Source organism: Sminthopsis crassicaudata, chromosome 6, assembly GCF_048593235.1.
Source record: "Sminthopsis crassicaudata isolate SCR6 chromosome 6, ASM4859323v1, whole genome shotgun sequence".
Lineage (NCBI taxonomy): Eukaryota > Metazoa > Chordata > Mammalia > Dasyuromorphia > Dasyuridae > Sminthopsis > Sminthopsis crassicaudata.
The window spans coordinates 237,015,357-237,042,142 of NC_133622.1; the positions used below are offsets into that span (position 1 = coordinate 237,015,357).

At 35.8% G+C, this 26,786-nt stretch overlaps 3 protein-coding genes across 3 annotated transcripts; all 3 read right to left on the minus strand.

Annotated features, from left to right (window-relative positions):
- Positions 1-359: 359 nt before the first annotated feature.
- Positions 360-1,368, minus strand: LOC141547360 (vomeronasal type-1 receptor 3-like). The gene is given in 2 exon segments (XM_074275805.1): positions 360-451; positions 454-1,368. Coding segments are annotated over 2 exon segments (966 nt in total). The 5' UTR covers positions 1,328-1,368.
- Positions 1,369-10,746: 9,378 nt separating this feature from the next.
- On the minus strand, positions 10,747-11,717 carry LOC141547362 (vomeronasal type-1 receptor 3-like). The gene is given in 2 exon segments (XM_074275806.1): positions 10,747-10,841; positions 10,844-11,717. Coding segments are annotated over 2 exon segments (969 nt in total).
- Positions 11,718-22,518: 10,801 nt separating this feature from the next.
- On the minus strand, positions 22,519-23,495 carry LOC141547363 (vomeronasal type-1 receptor 1-like). The gene is given in 2 exon segments (XM_074275807.1): positions 22,519-22,619; positions 22,622-23,495. Coding segments are annotated over 2 exon segments (975 nt in total).
- Between the last annotated feature and the right edge of the window lie 3,291 nt (positions 23,496-26,786).

The following is a 26,786-nucleotide window of genomic DNA, read 5'->3' on the forward strand; positions in this document are numbered from 1 at the left end:
CTTTTATCTCATATTATCTCATATATCTTATATGCTTAAGAGGAGGGTGTCCAATTTTATATGGGAAGGGGCAGCATTTTTTTTTATTTGTGCCTTTCTTCATAAACTTTCACTTTATGCAAGGAGAATTGGAGTTATGGGATTATTGTTACATGATTATTGTTTTTATATTTTTATATGTTTTATGACAAACTCGATTTTTTTGTTTTGGTAAGTATTTTACCTCTTTCCATTGTTGGGGATCATCAGTTCTCCTATTATCCTCCTGTATTTTGATGATGTGAGTCTTTACATTTAGATTACTTACCCATTTTGAGCTAATTTTGTGATATAGTTTGAGTTGTTAATCTTACCCTAATTTATGCCCAATTTTTTTCCCTTTCCCTAACATTTTTCAACTGGAGGGTCTTTTCTGAGAGGAGTTCTTTAAACATAAGACAGAAGCAAAAGACCTGGGCTTCTGAGTGTCAGTGGTGATCAGGACAAAAGGACTAATTATTGGATAAAACATAGTAAGTGCAACTGTGAAATCTAATGCCCAGTGTCTGATTTCTGTTGCAGAAGCTATATAAATAACAAAAGGAGAACTTACTGAATTAAAGCAAAGAAATGTGACCACCAGCATCAGGACTGCTTTCGTGACTCTAGTCTCAGGGGATGCTCTGCGGGAGGAGTTGATGCTGTGAATGTGTTGGACTCTCTTGATGTGTCTGTGCAAAATAAATACCATATATCCACTTGAGCCAACCATGAGACCTACAAACAGAGCATGAACAACTGACTCAAAAATTAGAATTTTTATAATATTCATGGCTTGTAAGTCAAAAGAAATATGTCCAATCCTCCACCTTTCATTACTTCTGTTTCTTGGGCTACTATAATTCATAGGTGCAGCAATATCAAGAAGAAGATTGAAAAACCAACTGAGCATACAGCAGGAAGGAATACACTTTTGGGTTCTAGTTTTAACTTGTGACCACTTAAGGCTGCTGGGGCTGATAGTGATGGCCTGGACAACACTCAGGAGGCAGGTGCTGCAAAGAGAAAGGCCCCGGGTCACTCTCATGACATAAATTAAGATTTTACCCATTGTTTCATCTAGAGAAGATATCCATTTCCATTTGGTTATTATTGTAGAGAAGCCCCTGCAAAGAATCATTAAGACATGGGCAAAGGCCATATTTATGATGATCAGGCTGATGAGTCTTTTCCTGTGAGCAGTGATGAACTTGTGAATGTGTAGATAAAGAAGGAACATGTTGCCCAGAACTCCAAAGAAAAGCATGGTCAAGTAGATAATGACCAAGCTATCTCTATGAAAGCTCATTCCTTGGGAGATTCCTTGGAGAATTTTGCTGTCAGCTCCAAAGTGACCTGGGGAGAAACATAGGAGCATGTGACTTTTCCAATATGAGGAATTCCCAATTCTACAACCTATTCAGCTTCTCTTTGAAGAGTGGTAAACCTTCCCAGATAATAATGCCATTCTAGTGTTCAGGAGACACGTATTTAATGTATCAATTCCAAATATTTATTATTAAGTATATATCTTAGAAATGAAACACTTCCAATCTGTTTCCATACCATATTTCTCTTCTTAGGATATGGTTATCACCTTTTTATAACCAGGATTTTGGACAAACCTGGGATCTTTGGCTGTCACAAGTAAGTTTTGTTTTATCTTTCCAGGGTCCATGTTTCCAAACTATTTCTATTCCTTTGCTTCTTTTGCTTCCCCTTTGTGAAACCTGCCATTTTTTTGTTCTTTCATTAGAATGTAAGATCAAAGAGGGCAGAGATTTTTATCCTTATTACTATTACTTAGCACACTTTCTGCAGCACATGTGATAAAGCTATTTTGATGGTGTTTTATATAATTAGAATTTGATGAGAATGAGTAAACTCTGCAGGTGTCAGCTCTCACTCTTAAAGGGTTAGTGACCAGAAATGCTGGTGAATTGTTAAAATACAGGCCCTTAAAGGGATGTGTGTGTGTGTGTGTGTGTGTGTGTGTGTGTGTGTGTGTTTGTGTGTTCTAGATGGATGCCCTCAGGTAGGACTTAAAGATTCCCTTGGAGAGAGAGTTGGGCAAGATCACTTAAAAGTCTATCTGTATCTCCCCTCTAAACATGGGGATTCCACAATACTTTCCACAAGTCGTGAAAATATCCATTTTCTATATTTAATGTATCCATTGTATTTGAGTAATGCAAGATATTTAAAATATGTAGAAATAATGAAAGGAGTTAGCACTGAGGCATTTGATAAGCCTTGTTTTTATCTGAACTGGATAAAATAATTTTTCATTTTCATACAATCTTTTTCACACACACATACACACAAAACATGTTTAGGAATACTTTAAACTCAACAGTTTAAAGCTACAAAATCGGTAGTTTTTGGGGAAAGGAGAGGGAGGCACAAACAGGAGGGCAGATGTTTGAGAGAGTTTTGTAAAAGAAATAGTTTATTTTAGGAAGCGGGGGACTCTTACAGATGGATTGAAAGAAAAAAAAAGAAAGAATGAAACAATGTGATCAGTATTGATAGGGCAGTGAAGCAGAAAAAAATTCTATCACTCATAATTCGTTGTTGTTCGTCTAAGTGAAAAGGAAAGTAAGAGCAAAAAAAAAAAGCAAACTAATAGGTACAACACAGCAGAATGAAGGGAAATACAAAATTTACAATTATTAGTAGGAAAATAGATGGAACATACCACCCTCCGAATGGTAGAGCACAGTAGAACATACTGCAAAGCTGATTTCCAAGAAAAGTTACTTGAAAAAATTACTTTTGCTGCATAAAGATTCGTGTGGAGGTAAAATCAATGATGCTTTATGTAAACTTTAAAAAGCATATATTTAGAGAAATCAATGGTAAAAAATAAACATGATAGAAGGAGATAAGCAGGGAAAAACATTATAATCAATGGTGACAATGAAAAATCTTTAAAAAATGTATATCATATTAATTAAATTTATAAGATATGCATATATATATATATATATGCATTATATAAGATATGCAAGATATATATATTCTTACCTGTATAAACATTTAATATGGAAACACAATATATATATATATATATGTATTATTTTTACAAATATGTATAAGTAGATGTTTTTGCTTTCTAAGTTTGGAAAGGGGATGCCATCTGTTAGACAGAGGATGCTCTGGGTATTAGGTCACTCTAAGTCCAAGCCCAGCTATGAGACTCTGGGTACGACAGTTGTTTATTTTCTAGGAAACCCCAAGATGTTGGTGAATGACTGATTTGAATCAGTGGCTGGCACAAAGTTGACATTGAATAAATGCTTCCTTTTCTGCTTTCTTCCTTGAAAAGTTGTGCTACTCAAGTGGGTTAAGAATTGGAAAAAATATCCTGTCCTGCATTATCTACCTCTAGGGTTGCTGTGAGGATCAAGTGATATATCCTCTGTAAATCTTAAAGTGCTCTATAAATGTTGTTTATGATCATTCCTCTGATTATGTATCCTAGGCCATCTGACCTTGTTTCTTGCTCTCAACTTTAGCTCTTTGCATACTGAGATTGCTGAAAAAGGCAATGACACAAAAGAAAAATGAACACCCATTATTAAGGGAAGATTAGGTGTCACTGCATAATGGGGCAACTATGTGGTACAGTGGTTAAACGACAAATTCAAATCTATCCTCAGACAAACATGCAAAAAGTAATTTAAACCTTACAGATGGATTGAAAGAAAAAAAGAAAGAATGAAATAATGTGATCAGTGTTGATAGGGCAGAGAAGCCCTGCTAAAGTAACTTAAATAAGATCTTTTTCAGTTTTCTTATCTGTAAAATGGGAATATGATCCAAAATATGCTGAATATCAAATTAGATGATAGTGAAAACATAGTAATAAAGTCTTTCCCACAGTGCCTGGCATATAGTTGACATTCCCTTAGCCCTCCCTGCCTTCGTTTTTCTTCCTTTCTTCCTCCCTTCCCTCCCATTAAGTCAGCAAGCTTTTACTGCCATTGCCTGGACAGACAAGGAGGCAGAGAAACTGTGATTTTTCCTCTTTATCAAGAGAAATTTGTAGAATATAAGAAGAAAGATGTTTGTTTTCTGAATACTATCAAATAGCTGGAAGCCAGGGAGAGAAATGGAAGGGAAGAGAGAAAAAGAAAATATATGGAGGAGGTATCAATATAGTTTCTAGGCAATCCATAGCAAACTCTTGAGATATGCCTGTTACACTGACACTGAGAGGATGCTGTGAAAGAAACAGGGTACCCCATTGCCAGACATGAACTCTCTATCTCTTTTCTCTCCCCTCCCAAAATATAAAGTCTATGCTGTATCCTATTGTGTGAAGATAGTGATGAAGAGTGAGCTGAAGATTAACTAAAGGAATGGAGAACAAAAGCTGGCAGCCTTGTTTCCAAAACCCAAGCCAGAATAGCCTAGAATAGTCCAAATGTCCTTCCTGTGTTTCCCCCCAAAAAATCATTATTCCTAGTCATCTTTTCTTCCTCATTGCAGATCTGAGAGAGCTGTTCCCTGGCTCCTAGAAGAGATTCTTGCCTATCCCTGTGTCTGAGGCTAAGGCCTTCCATATCACTCACCAGACTGTTCTCTGCTGCCAGGGCCTGGGATAGAATTGTAGAAGTCTGTGCATGTGTGTGTGTGTCTGTGTATATGTATGTGTGGGGCATATCTGGGGCTGGAGTTATAGGGAGAGCAGAGTCTGAGCTCATTTCCCCTAAGATCTATAATTATGATGTCATGTGCTGCAAGAGGAACACTTGACAGAAGAGGGAACTTGAGGGGTGTCTGAATTAGGAACAGAATTTTTCCTCATGTGAAAAATTATTGTCAACAATTTTTATTGATTAATGAGACTCTCCAAAGGAATATTTGTGAGTAACCAAAAAGACATTTTCCTCTGCCTGTTGAGAGGAGAATTAAAAGTTTCATTTTTTTCTCATGGTCATTGCAAGAATTTGCTGCTAAATGTCCTTCAAACAGTGATCTCAGAAAAATATACTCTGGGCTCACTTTTACATTTGATCTACAGTTTCACCCTTTATCATTTTCCTAAGTCTTCTTGTCCTTCCATCATACCCAACTCTCTGTGACCCTGTGGATCATATTGTTCATGTGATTTTCTTGGCAAAAGAGAGGGAGGATCGCCTTTTCCTTCTCTAGGAATTAAGGCAAGCTCAGGTTATGGGACTCATACAATAAGTGTCATACCCCAGATTTATCTTTTTGACTTCCTGGCCCAGAACTCTATCCACTGAAACACATGTCTTGTCTAAATGTAGAGAAAAAAAAAACAAAGTGAAAACTCAAACTTTGTTTTGCAGAATTTGCCAATTTCTGAGATGTGAACAATCACCTTGAAAGGTTAAGAATTTGCTATTCTGAGCAAGTTTGAGCTAGCTGCAACAAACTTCTCCTAAGAAAGAGGGAGACTGGGGTGCTTGTGATATGATGAATGCAGAGGCCTTTACTTGTATTCCTGGGCCCCTGGTGAGCTCTTTTGTAGAAATCACTGAAAGGGCCCATTGAGTTCCTTTGGAGTCCCATTTTGTGTATCTAAGATGAATTCCCTTCTTGTGGCTAAAAGATTGGGGAAGATAACTTAAAATTCTCTCTTTGATAGTGTGTTGGATTGAAACAATGATGGGGATGGATTATGACCTGAATATGAGTGTGTAACTTCCATATCATGGCAGGTTTCCTTCCTATCATGTATGCCCAGGGACGACTCCCCAGCCCTTGAATACCATATAATATGAGGCATCAACCATGTAATAGCTCTTTGAGATGACATGATTCCTCCATTCACAACATGGATCAAGCTATCTTTATCTCCTTCTGCCTCCTCTGGCCCATTTGTTTTGTTGAGATATCAGATGCATATCCTGATGTCATCTCTGAAAGAATTCAGGTTCAGCCAGTCTCCAACCCAAGGAAAGGCACTGTATTGAGTTATAGACACTCAGTGGGTGGTCCAAGCTTCCTGAGGTTATCACTCCAGTAACTCAAGGTCAGGGTTTTTAGAGAGTAAATAATGCTGATTAGATCACAAGATATGCACATTTTGAGATTTTAGCAGGAGTTTGCCAACTTGGAGAGGTCCTTAGCCTTCATGGAGCTGTACCTGTCATTATCCAAAATGCATATAGAAAAACTTATTTGCGGTGTATTAATATATGGCAGTGATATTATAAGTAGTGTAGGCTCACCCAGAGACAATAAAGAAAGGGAACACCAAGTAATGTGGGTACAGAATATGCTGATTTGCTCATTATTGTCGTGAGACCCACACTTAATAATTTTTGTAGGCTTTAGGATTGGGGACAGGTATGGGCTTTGATTGGTTGGGGAAACAATCAGAATCCCATCAGTTTGAAGTATTCTCCTATCTCAGTTCATTTACATAACATGGATGATGGATGTACCATGAGCCCATGAATGATCAAGATTTTTTGTGTTTAATTTCCTTCTTAAATTGTAGTAATCCACTTTATAATTTGTCTTTGATATCTGACTGTGTTTCTGGGTTTTGTATTAAGGAATTGCATTACTTCTCATTCCTGAGACTGATTTATTCTACTACCGTATTTGAACCAGAATGCAAAACTAAATCACTTTTTGGTATTTATAAAAACAGATATGTAGGTTGCAAATTGGGGGGACAGTTTAGAAAAAGTTGGGACTGAATGTGCTGACCTACAGAATAAAGAGTTCCAAATGAACCCTTTAGGGGCTAATGAATAAGGAATTCAACTGAATCGATGGGTTGTAATTTCCTTTTCATGGATTCTTGGATAAACCAAAATGCCAATTCCTTTCCCAACTTTCCTTCCCTGTATGTCTTGTAAGAATTTTTCTGTATTCTGATTTTTCCTCTAACATAAATGAGATATACGGCATATAAATTAGGGTAGGGAGCCTGATTATTAGGAATTTCTTAACTGGGGGCTCTAAGCTTTTATGTTTGTATTAATAATACATGATGTGATATAAATGCTATAAAATGGTTGAGTCACCTTGCGCAAAGGAAACATTATTAGAGACGGTTGGGGGGGGGTCATAACAGCTAACTGATCTGAGAAGATCGATTAGTACCAGCTTTATGACTTTAGGTACTAAACAGAAGACTTGATATTAAATTTTGAAGGCAAGAGTAAGCAATTGGCCTTGAATCAGTAGGAGTCACATGGTCATATCAACACATTAGGAAAATTACTTGAGCAGCTCCACATAGAAAGGACTGGAGGTCTCAGACATGAGGCAGAGGGATCATTAGGAGGCTATTGTAAAAGTCTAGGCAATAAGTGATAAGTGCCTAAATTAATGTGGTTATGAGTACCAGTTAGTTTTTGAGCCAAAGAGTTTCATGTAAGAAGTGTTATGGAGGTTAAATGGTACTTCTCATTCCTGTCAATGACAACAGATTGGAAATGAGTGGAAGGAAACTGAGGATGTGGCTGAGGTTATAAATCCTGAAAACTGAAATGAGGGTCCTGAACCATGCTTTGGTTATAAAGAGGGAAAGCTGAAAAAAAATTTGTAAGGAAAGCTAATGATTTAAGCTTTAGACAAAATGAGTTTCAGATGTCTCCAGGACACACAGTTTGAAATGTACAATGGATAGCTTTTGATTCAGGTCTAACTACTCCTAAGAAGTATTTTTTTGTTTATTTAGTGCCAAATCATTTGATAATTCTAGGTTTACAATATGATTTGAATTCTATTTACTTTTCTTTCCTAATTCTTTTTATCAATATCAAGAAGAAAAACCCCAACCACAGAATCTTACTCTTGAAATGGGAGACTGGGATTCATTGTCAGAGAACTATTGTGAAATAAAAAAAGGCCTCTTCTACTCCAAAATGTAACATTAAAAGTCTCCCCATCCAGAAAGACTTTATAAAAGATTTCAAAAATGACTTTAAAAATCAAATGAGAGTAATTGAGGGAAAACCTACAAAAAATAAAAACAAGAAAACCATCTCAGAACAATAAGAAACTTTTGACAAAAAGTCAACCAAGTAGAAGAGGAGATGCAGAAACTCAAAGAAGAAAATACATCTTTGAATGTTTGAATGGGGCAACAGAAAGCCAGTGAAGCAATAGGAGACCAACAAATAGCAAAACAAAATAGAGAATGAAAAAGTAGAAGAGAATGTCAAACATCTATTAAGAAAAACAACATATTAGGAAAACAGATCAAAAAGACAAACCATAAGCACAATTGGACTAGGCAAAATGTGATATCAATGCCTAAACTCTTACAAACTATCCTTGACACAATAATGAAAGAAATAAAGAAATTTTTTCCTGAAGTGATACAACAATAGGGGACAATGTAAATAGAAAAAACTCACTGATTACTATCTTAAAGAAATTTTACTAGCAATAACATAGGAATATCCTAAATTTTGAACTCGCCAGAACAAAAAGAAAGTTTATAAGAAATAAGCGAAAAAAATCCCAATTCCAATATGCTTTAGTTACAATTAGAATTGTTTAGGATTTATCAGCAACATAATAAAAGAATTAAAGTCCTAGAATATTGCATGTTGTTAATCAAAAGAACTAGGCGCGTGACCAAAAATATCATATCTAGAAAAATGAACCATAATGTTGAACAGAAAAATGGACATTCAGTGAATTTTTTAAATTATAAAGATTTTGTCTCAATTAAACCTGAACTCAATACAAAATTTGACACAGAAGAGTCAGTATCAAAAACTAATATCAAGGGAGTCAACATGTAAAAATGGAAGACATATGTCTAAAGTTGCCTTCAAGAATTGGGTGGTTCAAAAGAAAGCTTGAGAGCCGAGTAGGATATGACTCAAAAAAACCACAAAATGGTTTAGATAAAGGTTATAAATAGTAATTGTGCTATCTAAATGAGGGGCAGAAGAAGAAATGATATGAAAACATCAGATGGGGGAGGAATGCTGGTGGTTGTGAAAACTTACTCATATCACAAATGTATTCAAAAGGGAGCAGTATATACTTACATCCATCTATACCTGTATACACACACACACTCACACAAACACACATATAATATACATATTTTCAATATATGTATGTGTATCTATATGTATATATGCCCCCCACAATTAAGTATATACTATTATCAAATATATAGGGGGCAGGGAATAGGAATTGGAGGGTATATAGACTTATGGCAGTGAGACAAGGTGTGTAGATTGAGGGAAGAAGGATTAAGAGGGAAGGAAAGTGTAGCCTAGGTTAAGGTGGGATTCAGAAGAGTATTTCAATTAGAGGGAGTGGAGTGAAGAGGGTGGAAAAAGTGGTGGAGAAGGTAAGGGAGAGATCTATGGATGAAGGGAAGTTAAATAAAAACAACGCAATTTAAGGAGGAGAACTAAAGTAGAACGGTTAGCAGGGACAGGAAATTAGAGATATACAGAAACACAATAACAAAACTCAGGAGTTGAATTTGTTAGGGGGAAAAAAGGAGTGCTTTTAATCATTGACCTCAAACAAAGTCAAACTTAAAGATTCCATCAAGTGAGAAATCAACATTATAGGTCAACCACGATAATATTGTTTTAGATGCATGTTTACATGTATATAAATGTGCATTTATATATATGTGTATGCATATAGATAGGAAATGTGTATATAGATATATGTATCTGGATGTGGGTGTGAAAATATATATATATATATATATATAATATAATTATATCTATGCTTAACGATAGCCTGGTTGGTGTGGGGTGGGGCAGGATGAAAGATGAGTAAAGAATAAAGAAAAATATTGCATAACAAAGCAGAAAACAACATCCTACAAAGAAGTAAAGAATTGATGGTGTGTCATAAATATAGTGTCTTCTATTATATATGATTTCTTGAAATGAAAATTTATTGTTGCATATTTTGAATCTTCTGATATTCTGGTAGGCACATGAAAATGTGTTTTTTTCTTTTTCTGGATGTCTATATTTTTTATTATTTTATATTTAACTTTAAATAAATACTTAAAAAGGAGCAGGGGGAAATAACTTGGGTTTCTGTCATATGAATAGCCTTGGTGATTATTATTTCATATAACTTTTTTCCAGTGTTAGGATACTAGTTTTTTATTTACATATTTAAGGTCACTTTGATTCCTGGTTCTACTTACTTTCCATAATTCCACCTATGTCTTTCCATTTTTCTGTGCATTTATTATATTCATGACTTTTTCCATTATCATAATCTGCATAATATTTAAATATTCCATTTATTTTGTTTAATATGTATTCCATATTTACTTCATTACATTTACATGCCATGCTTTTTTTAAAAAAAACCTTTTCAAGTAGATGGGAACTGACTTTGTTTCCATTCTTTGCTTCAATCAGAAATATTGTTATAAATAATCTGAAGTATGTCAGGCTTTTTTGAACATTGGTCTCATTGGGGTATATGCCTAAGAGTAGAGTATCCAATTTTATATGGGAAGGGGCAGTATTATTTTTCATTTGTCCCTTTCTTTATAATCTTTCACTTTATGCAAGGAGAATTGGAGTAATGGGATTATGGTTATTATATTTATACGTTTTATGACAAACTCGATTTTTTGTTTTGGTAAGAATTTTACCTCTTTCCATTGTTGTGAATCATCAATTCTCCTCTTATCCTGCTGTATTATGATGATGTGGGTCTTTCCATTCAGGCTACTTATACATTTTGAGCAAATTTTGTGATATGGTTTGAGTTGTTAATCTTACCCTAATTTATGATGAATATTTTCCTTTTCCCTAACATTTTTAACTGGAGAGTCCTTCTTGAGAAGAGTTCTTTAAACATAAGAGAGAAGCAAAAGACCTGGGCTTCTGAGTGTCAGTGGTGATCAGCACAAAAGGGCTGATTATTGGATAAAACATGGAAAGTGCAACTGTGAAACGTAATGCCCAGTGGCTGGTTTCTGCTGCAGAAGCTATGTAAATAACAAAAGGAGAACTGACTGAATTAAAGCAAAGAAATGTGGCCACCAGCATCAGGATGGCTTTGGTGGCTCTAGTCTCAGGGGATTCTCTGAGGGAGGAGTTGATGCTGTGAATATGTTGGACTCTCTGGTTGTGTGTGTGCAAGATAAATACCATATAGCCACTTGAGCCAACCATGAGACCTACAAACAGAGTATCAACAATTGACTCACAAATTAAAATTTTTATAATATTCATGGCTTGCAAGTCAAGAGAAATATGTCCAATCCTCCACCTTTCATTACTTCTGTTTCTTGGACTACTATAATTCATAGGTGCAGCAATATCAAGAAGAAGATTGAAAATCCAGCTGAGCATACAGCAGGAAGGAATACACTTTTGGGTTCTAGTTTTAAGTTGTGCCCACTTAAGGCTGCTGGGGCTGATAGTGATGGCCTGGAAGACACTCAGGAGGCAGGTGCTGCAAAGAGAAAGGCCTCGGGTCACTCTTATGAGATAAGTTAAGATTTTACCCATTGTTTCATCTAGGAAAGATATCCATCCCCAGTTGGTTATTATTGTAGAGAAGGCCCTGAAAAGAATCATTAAGACATGGGCAAAGGCCATATTTATGATGATCAGGCTGATGAGTCTTTTCCTGTGAGCAGTGATGAACTTGTGAATGTGTAGATAAAGAAGGGACATGTTGCCCAGAACTCCAAAGAAAAGCATGGTCAAGTAGACAATGGCCAAACTATGTCTTTGAGAGCTCATTCCTTGAGGGATTCCTAGGAGCACTTTGCTGTCAGCTCCAAAGTGACCTGGGGAGAAACATAGGAGCATGTGACTTTTCCAATGTGAGGAATTCCCAATTCTACGATGTACTCAGCTTCTCTTTGAAGAGTGATAAACCTTCCCAGATAATAGTGCCATTGTAGTGTTCAGGAGACATGTATTCAATGTATCAATTCACATATATTTACTGTTCATTAACTATACATCTTACAATAAAATACTTCCCGTCTGTTTGCAAACCATATTTCTCCTCTTAGGACATGATTATCATATTCTATTATATTATATATTTCATATTGTATTATATATTATATATATTATATTATATATTTTATCATTTTTATAACCAGGATTTTGGACAGACCTGGGATCTTCAGCTGTCACAGCTAAGCAGTTCTCTGATGTTTCCAGCGTCCATGTTTCCAAGCTACTGCTTTTCCTTTGCTTCATGTGCTTCCCCTTTGTGAAATCTTTTTTTTATTCTTTCATTAGGATGTAAGATCCAAGAGGGCAGAGACTTTCTTGGATACTTTTACCCTTATTACTATTACTTAGCACACTTTCCATATGTGTTAAAGTTATTTTAATGGTGTGTTGTGTCACTAGAATTTGATGAGAATGAGTAAACTCTGCAAGTGTCCAGCCTCTCACTCTTAAAGGGTTAGTGACCAGAAATGCTGGTGAATTGTTAAAATACAGGCCCTTAAAGGGTGTGTGTGTGTGTTTGTGTGTGTGTGTGTGTGTGTGTGCGTGTGTGTGTGTATGTTTGTGTGTGTGTGTGTTCTAGATGGATGCCCTCAGGTTGGACTTAAAGATTCCTTTGGAGAGAGAGTTGGGCAAGATTACTTAAAAGTCTATCTGTATCTCCCCCCTAAACATGGGGATTCCACAATGCTTACCAGAAGTTATTTGAAAATACCCATTTTCTATAGTTAATGGATATATTATATATGAGTAATGCAAGATATTAAAAATATATAGAAATATTGAAAGGAGTTAGCACTGAGGCATTGGATAAGCCTTATTTTTATCTGAACTGGATAAAAGACTTTAACATTTTCATACAACTTTTTTCATACACACATACACACAAAGCACGGCTAGGAATACTTTAACAGTGTAAACCTACAAAATCGGTAGTTTTGGGGAAAGGAGAGGGAGGCACAAACAGGAGGGCAGATGTATGAGCGAGTTTTGTAAATGAAATAGTTTATTTTAGGAAGCAGGGGATTCTTACAGATAGATTGAAAGAAAAAAAGGAAGAATGAAATAATGTGATCAGTGTTGATAAGGCAGTGAAGCAGAAAAAATTGTATTATTCATGATTTGTTGTTGTACATCTAAGTAAAGAGGAAAATAAGAGCAAAAAAAAACCCTAGGCGGTAAAACAGCGGGATGAAGGAAAATACAAAATTTACAATCATTCTTAGGAAAATAGATGAAACATGCCACGCACCGAATGGTAGAGCGCAGTAGAACACACTGCAAAGTTGATTTCCACAATAAGTTACTTGAAAAAATGCCTTTTGTTTCATAAAGATTCATGTGGAGGTTAAATCCATCATACTTCAAATAAACTTTAAAAAGCATGCTTTTAGAGAAAGTAATGGCAAAAAATAAACATGATAGAAGGAGATAAGCATGGGAAAACATGTTCAATGGTGACAATGAAAAATCTCTTAAAAACATGTCATATTAAATATATATGATATGCATTATATATTCTTACCTGCACTCCACAATCAGTATATATATATATATACATGTAATATATTACAAATATGTATAAGTAGATGTTTTTTCTAGGTTTGGAAAGGGGATGCCATCTCTTAGACAGAGGATGCTCTGGGTATTGGGTCACTCTAAGTCCAAGCCCCAGCTATGAGTCTCTGGGTACAGCAGTTGTTTTTTTTCTAGGAAATCCCATGGTGTTGGTGAATGATTGGAATCAGGAGAGGGTCTATCTGTACTCAGAGCTTTCTGATCCCATGAAATCACAGGTTTAGATGAACAAAACTAGGAATTAAACATGCCTTATTTCTGTCAACCAAATGACTAGAAGTGTGGTCTCTATGCTCTGAATTTCAGCATGTGGGAATTACTCCAGCTGCCGTGTGTTTGTTACATTCCTATTATCAAAGTATGATTTTTTTGGGGAAATACTTCTATATGTTCCATTTTTCCAGATGACTTCCCTAGAGGAAATGCAATGGTGGGAATGTTGGACTTGATTTCAGGAAGCTCTGAGTTCACGTGTAGCTCCTGAGAATTAGTTGTGTGACCCGCAGAACATCAGCTAACTTCTGCCTTTCCAGCTTTCATGATTTATAAAATGAACAAAATAATAGCACTATGCTTTGAAGACCAAATGAAGACATCTATAAAGTACATAGCACAGTGCGTGGCACAAAGTTGACATTGAATAAATACTTCCTTCATTACTTTCTTCTTTGAAAAGTTGTGCTACTCAAGTGGGTTAAGAATTGGAAAAAATATCCTGTCCTGCATTATCGAACTCTAGGGTTGCTGTGAGGATTAAGTAACATAGCATTTGCTTTGTAAACATTAAAGTGCTCTATAAATGTTGTTTATAATCATATCTCTGATTATTTATGTATCCTAGGACATTCGACCTTGTTTCTTGCTCTCAACTTTAGCTCTTTGCATACTGAGATTGCTGAAAAAGGCAATGACACAAAAGAAAAATGAACTCCCATTATTGAGGGAAGATTATGTGCCAGTGTATATTGGGGCAACTATGTGGCACACTGGTTAAGGGAGTAGTTCTGGAGGCAGGAAGACAAATTCAAATCTATCCTCACACAAACCTGCAAAAAGTAACTTAAACCTTAAATCTTACAGATGGATTGAAAGATAAAAAGAAAGAATGAAATAATGTGATCAGTGTTGACAGGACAGAGAAGCCCTGCAAAATTAACTTAAATAAGATGTTTTTCAGTTTTCTCAACCGTAAAATGGGAATATGCTGAATATCAAATGAGATGAGAGTGAACACATAGTAATAAAGTCTTTCCCATAGTACTTGGCATATAGTTGACATTCCCTTAGTCCTACCTGCCTTTGTTTTTCTTCTTCCTTCCTCCCTTCCCATTCCCTCCCATTTTCTTTCCTTCCTTCCTTCCTTCCTTCCTTCCTTCCTTCCTTCCTTCCTTCCTTCCTTCCTTCCTTCCTTCCTTCCTTCCTTCCTTCCTTCCTTCCTTCCTTCCTTCCTTCCTTCCTTCCTTCCTTCCTTCCTTCCTTCCTTCCTTCCTTCCTTCCTTCCTTCCTTCCTTCCTTCCCTCCTTTCTCCTTTCCTTCCCTCCTTCCTCCTTTCCTTCCCTCCTTCCTTCTTTCCTTTCTTTCCTTCCTTCCTTCTCTCTTTTTCTCCTTTCTTTCCTTTCTCCTTTGAAAGATTGTATTATTCAAATGTCTTTAATATTAGAAAAATAACGGTGCGCTATGTAACTACTTAATCTTCAAACACATTGAAACAAAAGAGAAAAAATCTTTGTTTTGTTTTTCAACAAAGATGTGGTTATTCCATTAATTTTTCCACAATTTTTTTTTTATCTAGAAGCTTTTTAAATTTTTATATGAACATAGCCAACTTAGTCTAATTCAGTGCATACTTTTATAGCTTTTTTCTATGAACAATTGATCAGACCTTAGGGAAATAAAAAGATCATTTTGATACATAGTTTTCTGCCCCTAGAAGCTCCCTCCTCTGAACAGGGAGAATTTTGGAGGTGTGCTGAGTTGCATAGGATCAATCTTTTTGTGGCCATGGAAATGGAGGAAGAAGGGAAATAAAACATAGCACAACCCCCAAACCCTAACCTTTGCTCCATCAGGGACAGATCTGTATTTGGCACCTAAGTTAGTTTTTTTTAACAATGAGGAAATTAAGGCTCAGGATATAAAAGTGAATGAAAAACTCTTGATCCAAGATACTGCTACTCCAAATGGAACGCCCTTCCCATTAAATCAGCAAGCTTTTACTGCCACTGCTTGGACAGACAAGGAGGCAGATAGAGACCATGATTTTTCCTCTTTATCAAGAGAAACTTGTAGAATATAAGAAGAAACATGTTTTTTTTTCTGAATACTATCAAATATCTGGAAGCCAGGGAGAGAAATGGAAAGGCAGAGAGAAAAAGCAAACATATGGAGGAGGTATTAATAAAATTTCTAAACAATCCACAGCAAACTCTTGAGATATGCCTGTTACACTGACACTGAGAGGATGTTGTGAAAGAAACAGGGTACCCCATTGCCAGACATGAGTTCTCCATCTCTTTTGTCTCCCCTCCCAAAATATAAAGTATGTGCCTGTATCCTATTGTGTGAAGATAGTGATGAAGAGTGAGCTGAAGATTAACTAAAGGAATGGAGAACAAAAGCTGGCAGTCTTGTTTCCAAAACCCAAGCCAGAATAGCCTAGAATAGTCCAAATGTCCTTCCTGTATACCCCCACTTCCAAAAAATAATCATTATTCCTAGTCATCTTTTTTTCCTCATTGCAGAACTGAGAGAGCCTGTTCCCTGGCTCCTGGAAGGGATTCTTGCCTATCCCTGTGTCTGAGGCTATGGCCTTCCAAATCACTCACCAGACTGTTCTCTGCTGCCAGGGCCTGGGCTAGTATTGCAGAAGTCTGTGCATGTGTGTGTGTCTGTGTATATGTATGTGTGGGGCCTATCTGGGGCTGGAGTTATAGGGAGAGCAGAGTCTGAGCTCATTTCCCCTAAGAGCTATAATTATGATGCCATGTGCTGCAAGAGAAACACTTGACAGAAGAGGGAACTTGAGGGGTGTCTGAATTAGGAACAGAATTTTTCCTCATGTGAAAATTATTGTCAACAATTTTTATTGATTAATGAGACTCTCCAAAGGAATATTTGTGAGTAACCAAAAAGAGATTTTCCTCTGCCTGTTAAGAGAAGTAAAAGTTTAACTTTTTCTCATGGTCATTGCAAGGATTTGCTGCTAAATGTCTATCAAACAGTGATCACAGAAAAATGTACTCTGGGCTCACTTTTACATTTGATCTACATCTTCATCCTTTATCATTTTCCTAAGTCTTCTTGTCCTTCCATCATACCCAAGTCTTTGTGACCCTGTGGATCATATTGTTCATGTGATTTTCTTGGCAAAAGAGAGGGAGGATCGCCTTTTTCTTCTCTAGTGAATTAAGGCAAACTCAGGTTATGGGACTCACACAATAAGTGTCATACCCCAGATTTATCTTTTTGATTTCCTGGACCAGAACTCTATCAACTGAAACATATGTCATGTCTAAATGTAGAGAAAACAACAAAATGAAAATTCAAACCTTGGTTTGCAGAATTTGCCAATTTATGAGATGTGAACAATGGCCTTGAAAGGTTAAGAATTAGCTGTTCTGAGAAGTTTGAGCCAGCTGCAACAAGCTTCTCGTAAGAAAGCGTAAGACTGGGGTGCTTGTGATATGATGAATGCAGAGCCTTTACTTGTATTCCTGGGCCCCTGGTGAGCTCTTTTGTAGAAATCACTGAATGTTGTTCATACAAGCACCAATTGAGTTCCTTTGGAGTCCCATTTTGTGTATCTAAGATGAATTCCCTTCTTATGGCTAAAAGATTGGGGAAGATAACTTAAAATTGTCTCTTTGATAGTGTGTTGGATTGAAATAATGATGGGGATGGATTATGACCTGAATATGAGTGTGTAACTTCCATATCATGGCAGGTTTCCTTCCTATCATGTATGCCCAGCGACGACTCCCCAGCCTTGAATGCCATATACTGTGAGGCATCAACCATGTAATGACTCTTTGAGATGACATGATTCCTCCATTCACAACATGGAAAAAGCTATCTTTATCTCCTTCTGCCTCCTCTGGCCCATTTGTTTTGTTGAGATATCAGATGCATATCCTGATGTCATCTCTGAAAGAATTCAGGTTCAGCCAGTTGCCAACCCAAGGAAAGGCACTGTATTGTGCTATAGACACTCAGTGGGAGGTCCAAGCTCCCTGAGGGAATCAGTCCTGAAACTCAAGGCCAAGGTTTTTAGAGAGTAAATGATGGTTATTAGATCACAAGATATGCACATTTTGAGGTTTTAGCAGGAGTTTGCCAACTTGGGGAGGTCCTTAGGCCTTGCTGGAACTGTACCTGTGATTATCCAGAATGCATGCAGAAAAACTTACTTGGGGGATATTAATATATGGCAGTGATATTATTAGTAGTGTAGGCTCACCCAGAGACAATAAAGAAGGGGAACACCAAGTAATGTGGGTACAGAATATGCTGGTTTGCTCATTATTGTCGTGAGACCCACACTTAATAATTTTTGTAGGCTTTAGGATTGGGGACAGGTATGGGCTTCGATTGGTTGGGGAAACAATCAGAATCCCATCAGTTTGAAGTATTCTCCTATCTCAGTTCATTTACCCATCATGGATGATGGATGTACCATGAGCCCATGAATGATCAAGATTTTTTGTGTTTAACTTCCTTCTTAAATTACAGTAAAGCACTTAATAATTTGTCTTTGAAATCTGACTGTGTTTCTGGGTTTTGTATTAAGGAATTGCATTACTTCTCATTCCTGAGACTGATTTATACTATTACAATATTTGAACCAGAATGCAAATTTGAATCACTTTTTGGTATTTATAAAAACTGATAGGTAGGTTGCAAATTGGGATAAAGTTGAGAAAAAATTGGGACTGAATGTTCTGACCTACATCAGAGAAGACAGAGGTCCAAATGAACCCTTTAGGGGCTAATGGATAAGGAATTCATCTGAATTGATGGGTTGTAATTGCCTTTTCATGGATTCTCAGATAAATCAAAATGTCAATTGCTTTCCCAACTTTCCTTTCCTGTATATCTTGTAAGAATTTTTCTGTATTCTGATTTTTCCTCTAACATAAGTGAGATATAGAGCATATAAATTAGGGCAGAGAGCCTTATTATTAGGAATTTCTTAACTGGGGGCTCTAAGATTTTATGGTTATATTAATAATACAAGATGTGACATAAATGCTATAAAATAGTAGAGTTACTTTGTGCAAAGGAAAATGTATCAGAGATGGTTGGGGGGGGTCATAATATCTAATTGATCTGAGAAAATCAATTGATACCTGCTTTTTCACTTTAGAGACTAAACAGAGGACTTGATATTAAATTCTGAAGGCAAGAGGAAGCAATTGGCCTTGAATCAGTAGAAGTCACATTGCCATATCAGAACCTCTGGAAAATCACGTAAGCAGCTTTGCATAGGAAGGACTGGAGATATCAGAGATGAGGCATAGGCATCATTAGGAGACTATTTTAAAGGTCTAGGCAATAAGTGATAAATGCCTGAATTAATGTGGTTTTGAGTACCAGTTAGTTTTTGTCAGCCAAAGAGTTTGATGTAAGAAGTGTCATGGAGGTGAAATGGTACTTCTCATTCCTGTCAAATGACATTTGATTGGAAATGAGGGGAAGGAAACTCAGGATGTGGCTGAGGTTATAAATCCTGAAAACTGAAAGGAGGGTGCTGAACCATGCTTTGGTTATAAAGAGGAAAAGCTGAAAAGGGTTTGTAAGGAAAGCTAATGTTTGAAATTTTAGAAAAAATGAGTTTCAGATGTCTTCGGGATGCACAGTGTGAAATGTACAATGGATAGTTTTTGATTCAGGTCTAAACTACTCCTGAGAAGTATTTTTTTTTGTTTATTTAGTACAAAGTCATTTGATAATTACAGGTTTATAATCTGATTGAATTCTTTTCTTTCTTAATACTTTTTTAAATCAATCTCAAGAAGAAAAGCTCCAACCATTGAATCTTACTCTAGAAATGGGATACTGAGATTCATTGTAAGAGAACAATTGTGAAATAAAAAAGGTCTCTTGTATTCTAAAGTGTAACATTAAATGGCTCCCCATTCAGAAAGATTTTATAAAAGAATTCAAAAATGACTTCAAAAATCAAATGAAAGCAATTAAGGGAAAAGCTACAAAAAATAAAAACAAGAAAACCATCTCAGAACAATAAGAAAATTTTGACAAAAAGTCAACCAAGTAGAAGAGGAGATGGAGAAACTTAAAAAAGAAAATAAAGCTTTGAATGTTTGAATGGAGCAACAGAAAGTCAGTGAAGCAATAGGAGACTAAGAAATAGCGAAACAAAATATAGAGAATGAAAAACTAGAAGAGAATGTCAAACATCTATTAAGAAAAACAACAAAGCAGTAAAACAGATCAATAAAACAAACCATAAGAATAATTGTACTACCCAAAATGTGATATCAATTCCTAAACTCTTACAAACTATCCTTGACACAATAATGGAAGAAATAAAGCAACTTTTCCTGAAGTGGTACGACAATAGGGGACAATGTAAATAGAAAAAACTCACTGATTACTACCTTAAAGAAATTTTACAAGCAATAACATAGGAATATTATTCCTAAATTTTGAATCCACCAGAACAAAAAGTAAGTTTTATAAGAAATAAGTGAAAAAAAATCCCAATTCCAATATGCATTAGTTACAATTAGAATTGTTTAGGATTTATCAGCAAGTATAATAAAAGTATGAAAGTCCTGGAATATCGCATGTTGTTAATCAAAAGAACTAGGCCTGTGACCAAAAATATCCTATCTAGAAAAATGACCCATAATGTTGAACAGAAAAATGGACATTCATTGTCTTTTTTAGGTTATAAAATTTTGTCTCAACTAAACCTGAACTCAATACAAAATTTGACACGGAAAAGTCAGTATCAAAAATAATATCAAGGGAGGCAACATGTAAAAATGTAAGACATACACCTAAAGTTGTCTTCAGGATTTGGGTAGTTCAAAAGAAAGCTTGAGACCCGCCTATAATTTGACTCAAAAAAAAAAAAAAAACAAAAAACAAAAAACAAAACTGTTTATGATAAGGTTAAAAATAGTAAATGTGCTATCTAAATGAGGGGCAGAAGTAGAAATGTTATGAAATCATTAAATCTGGGAGGAAGGCTGGTGGTTGTGAAAACTTAATCACATCACAAATGGATTCAAAGGGAGCAGTATATATTTACATCCATCTATATCTGTACATATCTATCTATCTATCTATCTATCTAATACATATATTTTCAATATATGTATGTGTATCTACATGTGTATATACCCCCCACAATGAAGTATATACTATTATCAAAATCTATAAAATATATAGGGGGGAAGGGAATAGGTATAGGAGGGTATATAGATTTATGGCAGTGAAATAAGGTGTATAGATTGAGGGGAAAGGGATTAAGAGGCAAGGAAAGTGTAGTCTAGGTTAAGATGAGATTCAGAAGAATATTTCGATTAGTGGGAGTGGGGTGAAGAGGGTAGAAAAAGTAGGGGAGAAGGTAAGGGAGAGATCTATGGATGAAGGGAAGTTAAATAAAAACAGGGCAAGTTAAGGAGGAGAACTAAAGTAGAAAGGTTAGCAGGGACAGGAAATTAGAGATATACAGAAACACAATAACAAAACTCAGGAGTTGAATTTGTTAGGGGAAAAAAGGAGTGCTTTTAATCATTGACCTCAAACAAAGTCAAACTTAAAGATTCCATCTAGTGAGAAATCAACATTATAGGTCAACCACGATAATATTGTTTTATATACATGTTTACATGTATATAAATGTGCATATATATATGTGTATGCATATAGATAGGACATGTGTATATAGATATATGTATCTGGATGTGGGTGTGAAAAAAAAATATATATAATATAATTATATCTATGCTTAACGATAGCCTGGTTGGTGTGGGTTGGGGCAGGATGAAAGATGAGTAAAGAATAAAGAAAAATATTGCATAACAAAGCAGAAAACAACATCCTACAAAGAAGTAAAGAATTGATGGAGAGTCATAAATATAATGTTTTCCATTATATATGGTTTCTTGAAATGAAAATTTATCGTTACATATTTTGAATCCTCTGATATTCTACTAGGCACATGCAAATGTGTTTTTTTCTTTTTCTGGATGTCTATATTTTTTATTATTTTATATTTAACTTTAAATAAATATTTAAAAAAGGAGCAGGGGAAAATAACTTGGGTTTCTGCCATATGAATAGCCTTGGTGATTATCATTTCATATAACTTTTTTCAAGTGTTTGGATACTATTTTTTATTTACATATTTATGGTCACTTTGACTCCTGGTTCTTCTTACTTTACTTTCCATAACTTCACCTATGTCTTCCCATTTTTCACTGCATTAATTATATTCATGACTTTTCCATTATCATAATCTGCATAATATTTAAATATTCCATTTATTTTGTTTAATATGTATTCCATATTTACTTCATTACATTTACATGCTATGGTTTTTAAAAAAACACCTTTTCAAGTAGCTGGGAACTGACTTTGTTTCCATTCTTTGCTTCAATCAGAAATATTGTTATAAATAATCTGAAGTATGTCAGGCTTTTTTGAACATTGGTCTCATTGGGGTATATGCCTAAGAGTAGAGTATCCAATTTTATATGGGAAGGGGCAGTATTATTTTTCATTTGTCCCTTTCTTTATAATCTTTCACTTTATGCAAGGAGAATTGGAGTTATGGGATTATGGTTATTATATTTATATGTTTTATGACAAACTCGATTTTTTGTTTTGGTAAGAATTTTACCTCTTTCCATTGTTGTGAATCATCAATTCTCCTCTTATCCTGCTGTATTATGATGATGTGGGTCTTTCCATTCAGGCTACTTATCCATTTTGAGCAAATTTTGTGATATGGTTTGAGTTGTTAATCTTACCCTAATTTATGCTGAATTTTTTCCTTTTCCCTAACATTTCTCAACTGGAGAGTCCTTCTTGAGAAGAGTTCTTTAAACATAAGAGAGAAGCAAAAGACCTGGACTTCTGAGTGTCAGTGGTGATCAGCACAATAGGGCTGATTATTGGATAAAACATGGAAAGTGCAACTGTGAAACGTAATGCCCAGTGGCTGGTTTCTGCTGCAGAAGCTATGTAAATAACAAAAGGAGAACTGACTGAATTAAAGCAAAGAAATGTGGCCACCAGCATCAGGATGGCTTTGGTGGCTCTAGTCTCAGGGGATGCTCTGAGGGAGGAGTTGATGCTGTGAATGTGTTGGACTCTCTGGTTGTGTGTGTGCAAGATAAATACCATATAGCCACTCGAACCAACCATGAGACCCACAAACAGAGCATGAATAACTGACTGACAAATTAAAATTTTTATAATACTCATGGCTTGCAAGTCAAGAGAAATATGTCCAATCCTCCACCTTTCATTACTTCTGTTTCTTGGACTACTATAATTCATAGGTGCAGCAATATCAAGAAGAAGATTGAAAATCCAGCTGAGCATACAGCAGGAAGGAATACACTTTTGGGTTCTAGTTTTAAGTTGTGCCCACTTAAGGCTGCTGGGGCTGATAGTGATGGCCTGGACGACACTCAGGAGGCAGGTGCTGCAAAGAGAAAGGCTCCGGGTCACTCTTATGAGATAAGTTAAGATTTTACCCATTGTTTCATCTAGGAAAGATATCCATCCCCAGTTGGTTATTATTGTAGAGAAGGCCCTGAAAAGAATCATTAAGACATGGGCAAAGGCCATATTTATGATGATCAGGCTGATGAGTCTTTTCCTGTGAGCAGTGATGAACTTGTGAACGTGTAGATAAAGAAGGGACATGTTGCCCAGAACTCCAAAGAAAAGCATGGTCAAGTAGACAATGGCCAAACTATGTCTTTGAGAGCTCATTCCTTGAGGGATTCCTAGGAGCACTTTGCTGTCAGCTCCAAAGTGACCTGGGGAGAAACATAGATGCATGTGACTTTTCCAATGTGAGGAATTCCCAATTCTACGATGTACTCAGCTTCTCTTTGAGCAGTGATAAACCTTCCCAGATAATAGTGCCATTGTAGTGTTCAGGAGACATATATTCAATGTATCAATTCACATATATTTACTGTTCATTAACTATACATCTTACAATAAAATACTTCCCGTCTGTTTGCAAACCATATTTCTCCTCTTAGGACATGATTATCATATTCTATTATATTATATATTTCATATTGTATTATATATTATATATATTATATTATATATTTTATCATTTTTATAACCAGGATTTTGGACAGACCTGGGATCTTCAGCTGTCACAGCTAAGCAGTTCTCTGATGTTTCCAGCGTCCATGTTTCCAAGCTACTGCTTTTCCTTTGCTTCATGTGCTTCCCCTTTGTGAAATCTTTTTTTTATTCTTTCATTAGAATGTAAGATCCAAGAGGGCAGAGACTTTCTTGGATACTTTTACCCTTATTACTATTACTTAGCACACTTTCCATATGTGTTAAAGTTATTTTAATGGTGTGTTGTGTAACTAGAATTTGATGAGAATGAGTAAACTCTGCAGGTGTCAGCTCTCACTCTTAAAGGGTTAGTGACCAGAAATGCTGGTGAAGTGTTAAAATACAGGCCCTTAAATAGTGTATGTTTGTGTGTGTGTGTGTGTGTGTGTGTGTTTATGTGTGTGCGTGTGTGTGCGTGTGTTTGTGTGTGTGTGCATGTGTGTCTATGTGTGTGTTCTAGATGGATGCCCTCAGGTAGGAATTAAAGGTTCCCTTGGAGAGAGAGTTGGGCAAGATTACTTAAATGTTTATCGTTATCTTCCCTCTAAACATGGGGATTCTACAATGCTTACCAGAAGTTATGTGAAAATACCCATTTTCTATAGTTAATGGATATATTATATATAAGTAATGCAAGATATTAAAAATATATAGAAATATTGAAAGGAGTTAGCACTGAGGCATTGGATAAGCCTTATTTTTATCTGAACTGGATAAAAGAATATAACATTTTCATACAACTTTTTTCATACACACATACACACAAAGCACGGCTAGGAATACTTTAACAGTGTAAACCTACAAAATCGGTAGTTTTGGGGAAAGGAGAGGGAGGCACAAACAGGAGGGCAGATGTATGAGCGAGTTTTGTAAATGAAATAGTTTATTTTAGGAAGCAGGGGACTCTTACAGATGGATTGAAAGAAAAGAAGGAAGAATGAAATAATGTGATCAGTGTTGATAAGGCAGTGAAGCAGAAAAAATTGTATTATTCATAATTTGTTGTTGTTCATCTAAGTAAAGAGGAAAATAAGAGCAAAAAAAAAAACCTAGGCGGTAAAACACAGCAGGATGAAGGAAAATACAAAATTTACAATCATTCTTAGGAAAATAGATGAAACATGCCACGCACCGAATGGTAGAGCACAGTAGAACATACTGCAAAGTTGATTTCCACAATAAGTTACTTGAAAAAATGCCTTTTGTTTCATAAAGATTCATGTGGAGGTTAAATCCATCATACTTCAAATAAACTTTAAAAAGCATGCTTTTAGAGAAAGCAATGGCAAAAAATAAACATGATAGAAGGAGATAAGCATGGGAAAACATGTTCAATGGTGACAATGAAAAATCTCTTAAAAACATGTCATATTAAATATATATGATATGCATTATATATTCTTACCTGCACTCCACAATCAGTGTGTATATATATATATATATATATATATATATATATATATATATATATATATATACATGTAATATATTACAAATATGTATAAGTAGATGTTTTTTCTAGGTTTGGAAAGGGGATGCCATCTCTTAGACAGAGGATGCTCTGGGTATTGGGTCACTCTAAGTCCAAGCCCCAGCTATGAGTCTCTGGGTACAGCAGTTGTTTTTTTTCTAGGAAATCCCATGGTGTTGGTGAATGATTGGAATCAGGAGAGGGTCTTTCTATACTCAGAGCTTTCTGATCCCATGAAATCACAGGTTTAGATGAACAAAACTAGGAATTAAACATGCCTTATTTCTGTCAACCAAATGAATAGAAGTGTGGTCTCTATGCTCTGAATTTCAGCATGTGGGAATTACTCCAGCTGCCGTGTGTTTGTTACATTCCTATTATCAAAGTATGATTTTTTTGGGGAAATACTTCTATATGTTCCATTTTTCCAGATGACTTCCCTAGAGGAAATGCAATGGTGGGAATGTTGGACTTGATTTCAGGAAGCTCTGAGTTCACGTGTAGCTCCTGAGAATTAGTTGTGTGACCCGCAGAACATCAGCTAACTTCTGCCTGTCCAGCTTTCATGATTTATAAAATGAATAAAATAATAGCACTATGTTTTGAAGACCAAATGAAGACATCTATAAAGTACTTATCACAGTGCGTGGCACAAAGTTGACATTGAATAAATACTTCCTTCATTACTTTCTTCCTTGAAAAGTTGTGCTACTCAAGTGGGTTAAGAATTGGAAAAAATATCCTGTCCTGCATTATCTACCTCTAGGGTTGCTGTGAGGATTAAGTAACATAGCATATGCTTTGTAAACCTTAAAGTGCTCTATAAATGTTATTTATGATCATATCTCTGATTATTTATGTATCCTAGGACATTCGACATTGTTTCTTGCTCTCAACTTTAGCTCTTTGCATACTGAGATTGCTGAAAAAGGCAATGACACAAAAGAAAAATGAACTCCCATTATTGAGGGAAGATTATGTGCCAGTGTATATTGGGGCAACTATGTGGCACACTGGTTAAGGGAGTAGTTCTGGAGGCAGGAAGACAAATTCAAATCTATCCTCACACAAACCTGCAAAAAGTAACTTAAACCTTAAATCTTACAGATGGATTGAAAGATAAAAAGAAAGAATGAAATAATGTGATCAGTGTTGACAGGACAGAGAAGCGCTGCAAAATTAACTTAAATAAGATGTTTTTCAGTTTTCTCATCCGTAAAATGGGAATATGCTGAATATAAAATGAGATGAGAGTGAACACATAGTAATAAAGTCTTTCCCATAGTACTTGGCATATAGTTGACATTCCCTTAGTCCTACCTGCCTTTGTTTTTCTCCTTCCTTCCTCCCTTCCCATTCCCTCCCATTTTCTTTCCTTCCTTCCTTCCTTCCTTCCTTCCTTCCTTCCTTCCTTCCTTCCTTCCTTCCTTCCTTCCTTCCTTCCTTCC